The sequence below is a fragment of the Anopheles aquasalis genome, chromosome 2 (assembly GCF_943734665.1).
Source record: "Anopheles aquasalis chromosome 2, idAnoAquaMG_Q_19, whole genome shotgun sequence".
NCBI classification, from domain to species: Eukaryota; Metazoa; Arthropoda; class Insecta; order Diptera; family Culicidae; genus Anopheles; species Anopheles aquasalis.
This window is the reverse complement of record NC_064877.1, coordinates 54,343,190-54,356,905: the sequence shown is the minus strand read 5'-3', so window position 1 is coordinate 54,356,905 and position 13,716 is coordinate 54,343,190. Positions and strand designations below refer to the sequence as shown.

The window sequence follows — 13,716 nt, the reverse complement described above, 5'->3', positions numbered from 1 at the left end:
TCAATAAAATAATACTTCAAACAACGATGCGATAAAAGAGGACTATCTATGACAATTGAATGGCGCAATTGTCGATTATCATCGAGCAGCCTGTGTTTGATACGTACAAAAGTTTAACGATGCTTCAGGGAGTATCTTCTATCCAAGCATTTTAGTCTACTTGTAGCTAGTTCCATCCGATAAGGTTGAAATTTGTTGCACAAAACTAAAGTTTTAATATAATGACGGAACACGTGGTGAATAGAGAAAACGTTTTCTTTAATAAGAAGACGTTTAACTATCGCTACTCAATTGACCAACGGACTCACAAGAGAAGCTGGAAGTCTAGGCCAGCAATTAGTGTAAGATACCCGCTTAAAACGGCCTCCACAGAAGAGTGGCTATTAAATTGTTTGATTAGCTTATAACCCACCGGGCAGTCACAGTAGGATATCATACGATAAAACTAACCCGCATCCTGGGACCTTCATTTATTTGCTCGCAGTGAAAAAAAGAACCAAACATCTCCGTTGGTATAAGCAGTGAATAACGTACCATTTCGGTAGAGTGCATCCTTTCGTATCCCGTGTAAGATAAAGTGTTACATATTCATCGTTTTGAATGTTGCGCGAACTCTGAAATAGCCCAGAATATATTGCGAGAAAGGGATGAAATTGGAATGCACTCCTGCATTTAGGATTACCTGCAGGATTACCATGTCTGCACGCATCAGAGCCTGTGCGGAACGTAATTTATTGCCTGGGCTTTGCATAATACCAAGCAAGATGTTTATGAAATTCTTACGTAATACCACAGGGAACTAGAACCATTAGAATGGTGGGTATGTGTATCATCGCGTGCTGACCTTCATCGCATGAAGCAAATCCGTGCTGCGGCCGAGCACGACGTCATGCAGTTCATTGTGAGTGTAAATGTGGTTGCTATGCGCTATCGACTCACCAAGAAAAAAGCATTATCTTATCGTAATGCAGCGAATTCCAAAAATAATAATCGCGACGCGCTACAATCAGCTGTAGTCGTCATCATTGCTAGCGCCATCGTCTGTGACAGAATGGGTAATGGCGCGAACGAAACTAGGTAGGTAAGTTGAATGGAATTTTTCAGCCATACGTCAAGAAGCAGTGTAGATACACTCGCCGATAAGAGCCCTTAGGGACGTGACTACATTGGCCCGAAGTTTGGATTCACCTCACAGAAAGCAATGGACTCAGTGAAGGAACTGTTGGTCAATCTATTATCCTGCCTTGAGGCTAACCTGCATACTTATTGGCTGCTGATGGCCGCTGACGATGATAGCTAATCTCGATCTGTTCGATAGAAAATGCTCCAAAACGGGGTGCAACCTTGAGGGTGATAATAGATTAGATAAGTTGTTTGTCATACACCCCGCTGGTTCGTGCAACTAGGCAAGTGCCTGCTGTGGCCATATTGATAGAGCTTTAACATCGTTGCTCATGTTCAATTGGTTGGACTAAAGGCATTACGTTGCGGCCATTTTATGCGTTTAGTGTTTTTTATTCACTTGTACTGCTTTCCTTCATCATTCCTGCCATTTTCCATCTGCGAATGGATATCAAGCAATAACAATTCCTTCCTACTATGGGAAGGGAAAGACCTAGCTTTGATAAACAAATTTGTTAACAGGTTGTTTCGAAGAAATCCGGCCTTCGATGTTGACTGGACCACCTGTTACCGCGAGGTGTTGTTTAGTGAAATTAGTTCTTTCAATGCACGTGCTCCCATGCGGAGGTTATGTTTTTGATACGCTATCGTCAAACTACGCATTTAATGCGTGCCAGTGGAGCTTAGCTTGATTAACTACTCACGATCCATGCCTTGAGCTGAATTGCGGCTGTATCCCAAAGAATTTGATTTGGTTTGGTAAAATAAGGTACAAAACGAGGTCAGTTTATATAGATCATTGATGTGCAAGGTTATACGCATTAACAGTGCCATTGATCTTTAATTATCACACATATTTGACTCTGATATAGCTGTTACTCTCCTTCATATCTTACAAGTTGCCTGCCTGCTTGTTACAAGTTGCAACCACTGCGTGGTCTGTTTTTCATTAACCATTTACTAGTGCTTCAGCAGCTTGTAACGCACAACTTTAATCTGATTTTGCTAAACGCTCAACATTATTTTTATGGTGCGAAAATAATACCACATGAGTATAGAACAGGAGTACTTCGGCCACCTTAGAATTCTACTAAGCAGCATTAAATTAACCTAGTTCCGAACCATTCATTCCTGGGACCTACTGGAATAGTATACATTATCTGGACATTTATATCAACAGTAAAGTCAATCGTATGCGCCTTGTTCCTCAATCCTACGTCATTCTGTTATGCATGGCATATAACGAAAATGCAAGGAGAATTGAAAAAGTGACATAGCCATTGCTCCTCCATAGATTATAATCCTGAAAATGAAACATATTTTTTGTACAAATCAATATTACAGAGATTTTTATTTAAATTCCATCAAAGAACTGTCTATGTTGCTCCATATAATTGAAGGGTCAATAAAATTTGGTAGCCTTTTTTATGATAGGCACAACGCTGGATTCATTCATATTAATCCATGGCACAAATCCATCCAGCTCCTTTATCTTAACTTGTACGAAGCAGCTAAGGCGAGTTCGTTGACGATCGGACGTTAAGCGAAAGGTTGGAACAATCCGGTTTTTTCTCATTCGTGATTATCGCTTTCGTTACGCGTGCCGCTGATCTCGATCAAGGTGTTCCTCGAGGTGGTGGATCATGCTTCCAGTCCTGGTATTGAAGACCTATGATTCCCGAAAGTGGTGTTAATTACAAACTCTCTGGAACATCAGCTTGTTGCCAAGAGAGCCGTAAACAATTTTCGCCGGGTCACCTGCCTTTTCAATCATTGTTTGTCTAGTGAACAAACAAACAAATGTGCAGTCAATTGCCCCAGATAAAAAATATATTTATTGTAAACAATAAATTTTAGCAAATGCATGTTCGTGTTCTGCACCAGAACCTTAAGCAAGATTAAGCAAAATCATAAACTATCTGCAAAGCATAGACGCAAAGTGAACAGTCATGTCGGGGAAAGTGTGCTCTTCTGTATTTGCATTACGAAACATGAAATACTGACGATGTAAAATCGACGTCATTACGATTATGTTTATGTTAACAAACTACCAATCTGCTCCGTACAGGTAAAATCAATTTATCTTCTCACGAACTACGCAAACTAAAAATGCGATGTACGCGCCCACATGCTTCCCATGACCTAGGGCAGGGTTCGGCGAGGTCACCGAGGGCTGGACAGGGCACATGAGGTGTAAAAATACGGGCCAACCTGGCTCGAGTGAAGCAACTACACGATTCTAAGCAAAGGGGCTCTGTGGTAAATAATTTGGCAGCTGTAACAACGTTGATTGAAGTGTGGCCGGTGTACGATTGCATGTACATCGAGGGTTTAAAAATAAAACAGTTTTAATTCGCATTCTTAATCAAAATGAGAGAACGGATTTTTCAGTGTCGATGCAGCTATTCTACATTATTCTGTCAGCGATCACATACCTTACCTCAATCGAGCATGCTGTTTGCCGTTTGATGTAGTTCTGGGTTCAAGTATCGCCCATGTGGTCGAATGATACTAGGTCGTCGTCTATCGTAACCTGTGGAGGTTCCTTGTTCAAAGAGGTGTGATTGATAATGGCATTCAGAAAGCAATAAAGAAAATAAAATACAACATTCAGTGACGCAATGTTAATGCACTTAGTGCTTGCGTTATTTAACAAATGAATCAATTTAAAAAAAAACTCCTTCTTCTCACATCTAAAAATAGACGGACATACCTGATCAGGTGCACAGGGGCCAATCTTTGCCGTATCATTCGCGATAAGTGATATAGCATTGGCAGAATCGTGTCGGAAGTTACCGGTTTCAACCAACCTTTGAGTGCGACGGGCCATTACTGATATGCATCCGAAGCACTTGCAACGCAAGGCAGGAAAAAAACAAGTCGAAAACCCAAAAAAAAACAATATTACCACTCTTCTTATGCACACGCATGTTTCTTCTCGCCCTCATCCAGAGCCGATGATCGAACCAGACAAACGCACACCATACCTGGAACGGTGCTCGGTCGAGCGCACCAGTAGCCTTTAGTTACAACTGGCTGAAACCGAATGGAACTAGTTCCGGCTTACGGCACAGGTACGATCCATACGATGACACCGCCGGTGCTCTGCTTGCACTCTCCGCGTTGCGTTGGATCTGTGGCGTGCCTTCCACAAGCCACTTTGGACACCGGCGGTTGCCGTTGTGTGCGATCGGTCACTGTTGCGATACCGTGGCGGTTGGCGTGTAGGCTTTCGACAAATCAAAACAAAAGCGAACCTTCAAGGTACCATTTAGGAACTGGTTTGAAACGCACTCCTTCCTTCCTCACGCGCTACCGATGATCGTGGTTCATAATTTTTTGGGGGGCAACCCTTTCTGAGAAACAATTTGTCCCTGGCCGCAGAGCGCCGAGCGTAGCGAGCTTTCGAAGGACGCCTTGGAAGCCCTTCGGTTGCTTTTTTTCTTTTCGCTTTTTTGGATCACTCCGGCACGATCACGAGCAGCTCAATTCGGAAGGGCAACAGATGTAGCGATCACTTTGTCGCTGGGGGTCGTTTTGGGTCTCACATCGATCCGTAGCTTCGTTTTTTGGTGGTACTGTTTCATTAGAAATTTACAGAGATCAGTGTGCTGTAGGTGTTATAGTAAAAAAAAAAGGTTAAAAACCCAACGTAAAGTGTTTTACGTAATGGGGATCGGGTACGAACGTTGAATTTGCCGCCGATATCGGCATTGCGTCGGCGTGTACGGTGCTCCGGTTGATTACACCGAGTTATTATCATCCCCCCCTTCAATAAACCAGTAAAATCCGGTCCCCCCTTCACTGCTGGGGTGGTGACCTCATCCCCAATTGTTGCAGTGCGATGGCACGAAAATTCTTTCACCTAACAAGTGGAGCCAGTCAGCGGTTTCGAAATTCTACGTTCCAACGATGGACCGATGCTAACGGGCGGCACTGTGTGTCGCGTCTTTATCACACGATTAAACGGTCACAAATATCGCCGGAATCCCGCGACCACCGACCGAAGGCGGGATCGTGGCCCGAGGCAGGGCGCATGTGGTAAACAACGCACACTACGCCAAACCAGCTGGTGAAGATTCCGCGGCCAGAAGCAACCCGACCACACGAGCACGGCTGCTCGCCGAAGGGGGGCCCTATCATCTTCGGTCTCGTTCTCCCCGCGACAAGGCTTGGCTTTCTCTGTCACTAAAACCACCTCGAACCGCACACATCGTGGGGGAAGCCATCGAGCGGGCTAGCGTGATCGGCTCGCGCTCAGTCATCTCCCGGTTAACCACGTGTGCGTTGGCCAACGGCGCGCTCCGCCGGGGTATCTGTCTGCCACCTTTTGCCAGCGTTTGCCAGTTGTAATAAGAAGCTGTTTCCATAACGTCGTGTCGGCGTCCAGTGCGTCGTATCGTTAAATCGTAAAACTTCGTTCCTTGGTGCTTGGACAGTAGCGTGTGTACGTTTTCGATGTGTGCTTGATGGGGATCACAACACGGTTTTCCTGCTCCCGAACAAAAAACTCATCTCTGCAAATCGCAAAGAATATCGTAGCAGGCGAACCGTTGTTGAATGTTTGGTTTGGCCCGTTGCCTTGCGGCAACCAACTTGCCAGCACGGTGTTCTAGTGTGTTTGAAAGCAGAGAAGCGGGATTACAATTTTCGTTTAGACGTTTCATTTAATTCCAAATTCATCTTTAACCTCCAGTTCCACTGCAGTGCAGCTCAAGTTTGCGTTCCCGGTGCAACAAATTCGAGTTCAGTGAGTTCCCCGCAGTTCAGTGACTACTCTGTGTGTATATTTTGCCACAATGACGGATCGCAAACGGTCCAGCCAACCGCGCGTCGTACGGACGTACGAGTTCCCGACGAAACCGGAGAAGCAGACACTCGGCCAGTACCTGTACAACAGCCAGGATGGCAAAATTCTCGGTCGCACGGCCACCGGTTGGGGTAAGTTGATAGCGTAAGCCTGGCCTCGGTCTGCGGTCGGCAATCCTGGCAGGCTGTTGCTCTGTGTGCACACGTGTGTGCTTGTGTGGATTTGTGAGGACCGGCGACAGCCACAGACTGTGTGCCCCAATTACCGATCGGAGCGATCGGTGGCTAGTGCTTAGCCGCCGCCACCGCCGCCGCGAAGCTACCTCACTGATAACGTTATCACGTTGACTGCAGGGACGAGCGTTTAAGAGCAGTCGACGGTTTAGTCTCACGAGCACTTTGCTGGCGCTCTCCTCCGGCGTGATAAGAGACAGCGAGGAAGACCACCTCCGAACCACTACTTTCTCACATGCACGTAACGGAGGAGTCCTGCTGATAGAGGAGCTCGTGAGAGTGCGTCGAGTCGAGAAAAGGCCCTTTTTGGTCACATGGGCTAGCGCATTCTGCAATCCGAGGGACTCCAGCATGGGTTCTAAGTGAGAGAATTCTTTCAATACGGGAATGCCATCGCCACTGGAACATGTGTACCAGGGTTATTCGATTATTCTCGATGCTATCAAGCAGAGAGTTCGAACATGACGCTGCTGGACGTTTACACATGCGATTCACGTTGCTGATTTGCAGGGGAAACAGTTCTAATGGTCCCCCCCCCCCCCCCCCCCCCGGTTGTGTGTTTGATAATGCTGCGATCATTATCGTCGATGATGACGATCGTTCCGTGTTGATTGTGCGAAGCAACAATAACATGGAAATTCTCCTCCTCATTGAAAACAACGGTGCTCATGAATGTTAGTTACTCGCGGAATTCAGCGATCATACAAAAGGGGAAATTTTAGGCAATGTCCTCATAAGTTACAAGAATCACGCTTCACGATATTGAAAAGAAGGTTAAGGGCCCTGCCACTATCACTAACCAGTGGCACACTAGGTAGGGAACATGTGTACATTGATCGATCGAGAGGGGGGAATGTGATTCGATAACATTGCGCAAACAAGCGGTGGTTAAATTAACACGAACCTGTTAACAGAACATCACCGTTTGCAAGATTGATTATCGCAATCGACCAGTGATTCCACCTCGAGCGACCGAAGACGGGGTGGCATTTTTCAAGTCCTTTCTAGATGCGACACGGCTAGACTGTCGCGATAAATGGTCGCTATTTAGCAGCCCCGAGACCGAAACACATGCTACCGAAAACCAATCCGGCAATGAATCATCAATGAAATGCCAATGAATCACACCGCTTTGGAGTAGATTAAGGCCGGATCAGACCAACTATAAGCCGTTACGAGCGCATAATGGAAGGTGCAAACAGAACTGAACTCAAACTGGATCGGTTGTAACTGGTGGTCGCATCGTGATTGTGAGAAACTTTTTCGTTTCACATGCAGCTACACAACAGTGTTCGCGGCACAGCTTGATTTGAGGCGATCCTCGATCGCATTTGAGGAAATTGCTCCTGAAGATCATCATTCAAGCAGACATTAAAGTAAAAAAAAGAGAGAGAGAGAGAGAGAGAGAGAGAGAGAGAGCGCGCTCTATTCTATGTTTGATTAATGAAAAACATTCCCGACATAATTAGCTTTTAAAATCCGCTCTCGCCATTCTTCTCCCGGAACGGAAGTTGAGTGAAGTGAGGAAAAACCTTGACCCGTTACGGCGCAGATCATCATCAGCGTCATCGCATCCATCAACGCAAGGCACGCACTGTGGTCCGCCCTCGGTGAAGCTGGATCGAGAGTAGTTGATACTTCATTATCACTACCCAGTAATCGTGTTGGCCGGAGCACTTCCCACCATTGGCACAATTGCTAATGTCAAGTTGAAATGCGATTTTGCGCACAAGACGACATGACTACGAAGACGGTTCATAGCCGTAGCGCATGACTGCAATTAGGAAGTCTAGCATGGTACATGCGGCCATGATGAGCACGGCGGTGGTGTCGGTGGCGAAGACAGCGAATGGACGCTTCGGTGGAACGGTGGTCGATTTTGGAAATTTAAAAATAATCAGCAAAACTCGCTCCTGTGGCCATACCATCTACCATCTCGGGCGCATTACCACCACCGCCATTCTGCAGTGAAGGAGGCTATAATTTAGCGTGACCGACAACAGGTGTCTCGATACACCCGCTCCTCTCCGGATTTGGATTATTTGTGTGCCAGGCGGTGGAGACGCACGGTTAGGGAGTTTGCGCGATGTATTGACACGATGCTTGAGTTTGTTGCAGTACACCCCCTTCCCTCGTAGCCTTCGGATCGAAGGTCAACAAACCTACGATGAAATGGGTCATTGAACGATCGCTAGGTTTTAACTGTAGATCAATTGGAGAGGGAGCATACGGCAATATTAATTCAATCCAGATGCTTTATTCGAGCTTAAACAAAAAATAATTCCAGTGGACCTAATAAGAAACATTGAAAAGAATTCATTTATCTGTACATCGCAGGCATTTTTTCCGCCTTTCTATTGATACTTCAGGTAAGATTTTGGCGGGCACAACCAGTCGAAGAATTGCTTCAGATTCATTATTACCGAGAATTTATTATTATCTATTATCGCAGAAATCATTTTTTATCTGCCCTGAAACTTGTAGCGGACACGAGTTTTGTACAATGTTGGCTCCGACAATGAATTAAACCGCCTGTTCCCAAAGTATCGTCGAAAAATCAGAAGAAAAGAATCAGAATATTCTGAGACCTCTTCTAAGACTGCAGTTTGGTTGTCTACTAGCTTAAGGGATCGGTATTTAATTATTATTTGTGACACATGTTTTTAACATTTTTTCCTGAAAACTGATCCTTTCAAGAGTATTGTGTAAATGTTTTGGATCGATTGAAGAAAAATTGACAAAGATAAAGATTTTTAAAAATTCGCGTTTTATACAAGGCTCCATGCAGCTCGCTACTTTGAAGAGCGTTTCCCTAAACCAACGTTTTCAACGTCGGTGCCCATCGTACCGTAAAAACTACTGGGCCGATCGATTTGAAATTTTTAACCCATAATTTGTACACTCTTTGCTAGGGAACCCCGTCGAGATTTCATAAAAATTGTTTATACTTTTTTTTAAACAAACCTGTAAAGTTCGTTTTTTATGGCGGAATCGCAAAAAGCATCACTTTTTCCACTTCAAAAATCTGCCAAAAATCGAAAAATTGGAATATCAACAAAAACTCTCCGGGGCTACCTAGATAAACTTATAATCTAACGAATATAGATTTGTATTTTTCTGATGACCCGTCACGCAGCTACGATGGGCACCAGAAAAAGTATCTTTTCGAAGACGCGACTACCTAAATTTGATGCCATGGATTCATTTCTCAATCAATGTTGCTCAAAACAATTCCAAATATTCTTCAAAAGTTGTAGATTATTATGTCATTTACTTGAAAAAATATAGCTGAATGGTTACGTCACAAAAAATCGTTAAAAACGGGCCTTTTTTTGGCCCGAAAATACCGAAGTCGCCCGTTAAATACTACGAGCCTTTCGGACTGAATGTTCTGTTATTCTCGTTCGACGTACATCTAATTTGAAATAGTAATAAATGTTGAAATCAACCATTAAATTTGAAGCTCCTACCTCTGAAGTCTCCAATGTGATTGCATTCTAAAAGAGAATGCTATTTATTACTGGTTATATAAAAACGAGCCAGTGATTTTGCCATCTTCTGCGCTAATACTGAAATGTGCACAGGAATTACTCTTTTCTTCTGCTGCTTGATGATCTTAGAAACGATCTCAGACATGCGCTGGGCTTAGACAACGAACAAAATAGACCAAGTAGAGCTGTGAACAAAGCCACATTGCTGTATGATATGTGCCTGAGTTCTTTCGCAATTTTAATACTGATGCCATGTACCTTAAACATTTCGATTGAACTATTCGATTCGGTATTCTTGTCCTTGTACAACGCCAACGAAACACACCAGACGCTAGCTGGTGAATCATTCCGTCGGCGAAATCGGCACAGGAAGCTGCGCGATCCAACGACGCCGGGAGAATGGTGGCGGCAATATCATCCGGAGTAACTTTCCTCAACTCGCGCCGCCACTCTGCGCATGATCCGGCGAAACGGTGTTATCTTGATGTCTCTTAATTCTGGAACGCGTCCACAACCACACCGCGACCCCACTGTTGCTATGCACTAATTAGCGGATACCGCCAGTTTGGGGCCAGTGGCCGGTTGCTAGTGTTTGCGAAATGATAACGCCCGAAACGAATTCATTTTGTTTTCTGTTTCGCTTCGGTTCAGCTGACCGTGTGGTATCTGTTGCACTTCCTGTTGTAGTGTTTGGAACATTTTCCTTCTCGCTATTAGGACTTTTGACTTGTCTATATGAGAAGCAAATTAGCGATGAAGCGTGGTTCCTGCTGCTGCTGCTGCTGTAGTCGATTGATTTGTTTGCCATTAAGGGAGGTGTAAACAAGGATTCGAGCTCTTATTTACCTTCCGTCCCTGGGAGTGGGAGTGTTTGTTGCAAGGTGCAACAACATGGTTAGCAACCACATAAAACGCCAGCCCATAAACCATCTCATCAGATCATCAAATATTTTTACGACCAATTAAGCGCGCCTTTCCTGATGTCCTTTAGCTACCCGATTCGCGCTATCCATCGGTTGCCAGCGGGTCCTCTGGTCGCTCTGTAAACTGTGATTTCCTCATGCTAGACGTTCGTGTACCAAATCAACGATCGATGCTTACACAAAGCGTTCACTGAAGCGTGGTGATGAGATCGATCTCGCACAAGGTACTATAATTACAATAGGAAAATCTGCCCCGATGCAAATCCTTCCCCATTGACGACATTAGCTGCCGATCGAATGCACATGCTCCGTGTCTCTCTCTTTCTCTCTCCCGTGTCTTGTTGAGGAAACCAGCGGAATGCATTTTCATTTTATATGCAAATGCACTGCGAAGGTGGTACTAAGCCGGTTCCACCCACCAACCTGACCTCGGAAGGGTCCGCATCGGAATGTCGCTCACCAAGGGTAGAGAGCGTAGGACGCCAATGTCGTCGTTGCAATATCAACATTCGATCAAGCCGTAGCCATAATATTGAGTCATTCTACAAATCGATCACTTCAACCAACGATCACCTACTGCACTATCACGTCAATGAAACAGTAAACCTCAAGTACGGAACCATACTGGCCCTGGCCCCATGTAGGTAGGCGACACTATACGAGGGGGTTTGAGTGCAACCGCAAAACCTAAATTTAATCATCCGGATTCGACCGGCCAACGGCGGTTGAGCTTACTGTGGGACGGGAGGTGGCGTGGGGTTTTTTTTTTGTGTGTCACAACAACACCACTCTGTGGCACTTTCTCGTGAACCGGCGGCGAGGTCGTTTTCGTGCGACTGCATCGAACCGGATAGCACGGGCACGGGTTTTCGGTTTCTAAATATACAAAAGCACCGTTTAATCGGCCCAAGTGTTGGCCCGACTGTTTCACGAATGCCCTACACCCGACTCGTCGCTTATCTGTTTATAAGGCGAGGTTTATACGATCGGCCGATGAGCATCGACCGGGGTCAATATTGACATGAAGGTTTAGTTACAATATTACATTCGGCGACCATTGGCACTCCAGTTGTCCATTAAAGAGACTTCTCGAGTCGATCATGTGGAAAAAAATGTTGTCAGAACAGTGAAGGTGTTTTCTGCGACACTTTAGCTGCTGCTCATGCAAATTGTGGCGGTTGTGGTAGTTAATGCTAGGTCAAGTTAATGGCTGCACCAGACCGGTACTTGATTTTAATGATAGCAATCTCGAGAGAGCCAAGAGTCACTATTGATAAGCTCAGGGATGTGTTGTATCGCTGTGATTACGTCGTTTTAATGCATATCAGATGGAGAGATATTTAAACAAAACTGTGCACCACCTTCATGTGTGCACCGTGATTTGCATGATTTCTAGTAGAGGGCTGGTGCTGGATGCTATCATATTTATTACTACACTTATCCACTCGACACGTGCCCAGTGGAGGGTTAGTTCGTTGTAGTTAGAGTTTAAAAAGCACGTTCCTTCCGTTTACTAACCATATACCCCTTGTGTGGTGTGTTTTTGTCTGTTTGATTCTTCTTCTCTTAGGTCAACTTATGCTATTCTATGCGGCCTTCTACACCGTGCTGGCCGCCCTGTTTGCCATTTGCATGCAGGGTCTACTGGTGACGCTCAACCACGAGTATCCAAAGTGGCAGCTTGAACAATCCATCATAGGCTCTAGTCCCGGGGTCAGTTTTCGACCCATGCCGGAAGATGTGGAACAGGTCGCTTCAATCCAGTATGTCGCAGCCAACAAAACGGACGTGGCGGTATGGACTAACCTCATCAATGAGTTCCTAGAACGTAAGTCGATCTTCGAGATCTCGAAGTGAGTTCCGGTTTGATGATCTTCAACTTCTCCTTCTCTCTCTCTCGCTTTGTAGCCTATGTCGATCGAACAAAATTACCTGCGGGCACTGAGCAGGTGATCTGTGACTTCAATACTCCTCCACCGGCCGGTAAAGTGTGCTCCTTCGATGTCAGCAAGCTGGGAACCTGTACGGCGGAGCAAAACTTTGGCTACAATCGGTCTGCCCCTTGCTTTTTCGTCAAGCTCAACAGGGTATGTGGGGGCTGAAAATGGGGGAAGTAATTGGTCTCTAAATTGCTCTGTTGTTCCTACTGCTTTGTTTGCAGATCTACGATTGGGTGCCAGAGTACTACGATGTTGACGAGCTACCGGAAGAGATGCCGAATGATCTCATCAACTACATTAAAGATCTGAGCGAACAAGATCGTAAACAGGTGTGGGTGTCTTGCCAGGAGCTGGGCTCCGCAGGCAACAAGACGGACCATGAGATTAATTACGCTCCGAGTAGAGGTTTCCCGTCGTACTACTATCCGTACCGTAACCAGCAAGGTTACTTGAGCCCGCTCGTTGCCGTTCAGTTCCTTAGACCGCCAAGTAAGTGTTTGTTGTCATGTCCGCTGCCGCAATATTATGATAACGCTTAATCCTGCGTCCGCAACATGCTCACTATCAATCCTTCTCCACTCGACCAATTGCAGCAAAAACCCCTTTCAACATCGAGTGCCGAGTGTGGGCCAAGAACATTTTGTACCGTGGGGGAACCAGAGACCGACGAGGCTCCCTGCAGTTTACAATGCGCATTGATTAGATAGCGTAAAGATAAGGTGGTAAATGCTTTGCGGAGTGTGGAGGACCGGATCCGGATCGGCTGTGGGCGCCCCATCTTCCGCCCTTCTAATCGGCACCAACCACCACTCCGCTGCCGTGCTATGAAGATGGTTACTTAATAGTGGACGAGCGATTTGAAGATTAGCGAAACCGAAGCGAACGGAAAACTGAAGAGGCCAACAATAAACCGAGTTTTATTTCTGATCCCAATTGAAAAAAAACGGAAAGAAAAACGCCTTTTCTTAACCGCGTTTTTGTATGTAAATTATTGGAGGTCAAAAAGAAAAACGAACACAAAAGATTAACTCATATGATGGGTTGATAAAATGTTTCATCTTAAGAACCGAGCACGTAGCACGTAACGACGACGACGACGACGTATTTTGCGAAACCTGAGGTAATAGTTAAAGAGGAAAAAATACCGTAGGAGTGAGTTATTTTCACAAGTAGAATAATAAAATACACAAAAAAAAA

The 13,716-nt window shown here is 45.3% G+C and overlaps 1 protein-coding gene across 3 annotated transcripts; it reads left to right on the top strand.

The window, feature by feature from the left end:
• Positions 1 to 5,326: 5,326 nt before the first annotated feature.
• LOC126579232 (sodium/potassium-transporting ATPase subunit beta-1-like) lies at positions 5,327 to 13,528 on the top strand. Of its 3 annotated transcripts, none has more exons than XM_050242657.1 (6): positions 5,327 to 5,471; positions 5,819 to 6,063; positions 12,150 to 12,407; positions 12,488 to 12,666; positions 12,741 to 13,008; positions 13,113 to 13,528. In XM_050242657.1, exons 2-6 carry the CDS (start codon positions 5,922 to 5,924, stop codon positions 13,220 to 13,222), a joined length of 957 nt encoding a protein of 318 aa, XP_050098614.1. In that variant the 5' UTR covers positions 5,327 to 5,471; positions 5,819 to 5,921; the 3' UTR covers positions 13,223 to 13,528. The 3 variants fall into 3 exon arrangements, with proteins under 3 accessions (XP_050098614.1, XP_050098605.1, XP_050098597.1); XM_050242648.1 differs by having other exon boundaries at positions 5,361 to 5,531; XM_050242640.1 differs by having other exon boundaries at positions 5,361 to 5,569.
• Positions 13,529 to 13,716: the final 188 nt, after the last annotated feature.

Excerpts from the sequence above, each read along its gene's own strand:
- LOC126579232 (XM_050242657.1), top strand. The coding sequence starts at position 5,922 with ATGACGGATCGCAAACGGTCCAGCCAACCGCGCGTCGTACGGACGTAC. Across the intron at positions 12,408-12,487 it reads CATCAATGAGTTCCTAGAAC|CCTATGTCGATCGAACAAAA; the intron begins GTAAGTCGATCT and ends CTCGCTTTGTAG. Across the intron at positions 13,009-13,112 it reads TCAGTTCCTTAGACCGCCAA|CAAAAACCCCTTTCAACATC; the intron begins GTAAGTGTTTGT and ends GACCAATTGCAG.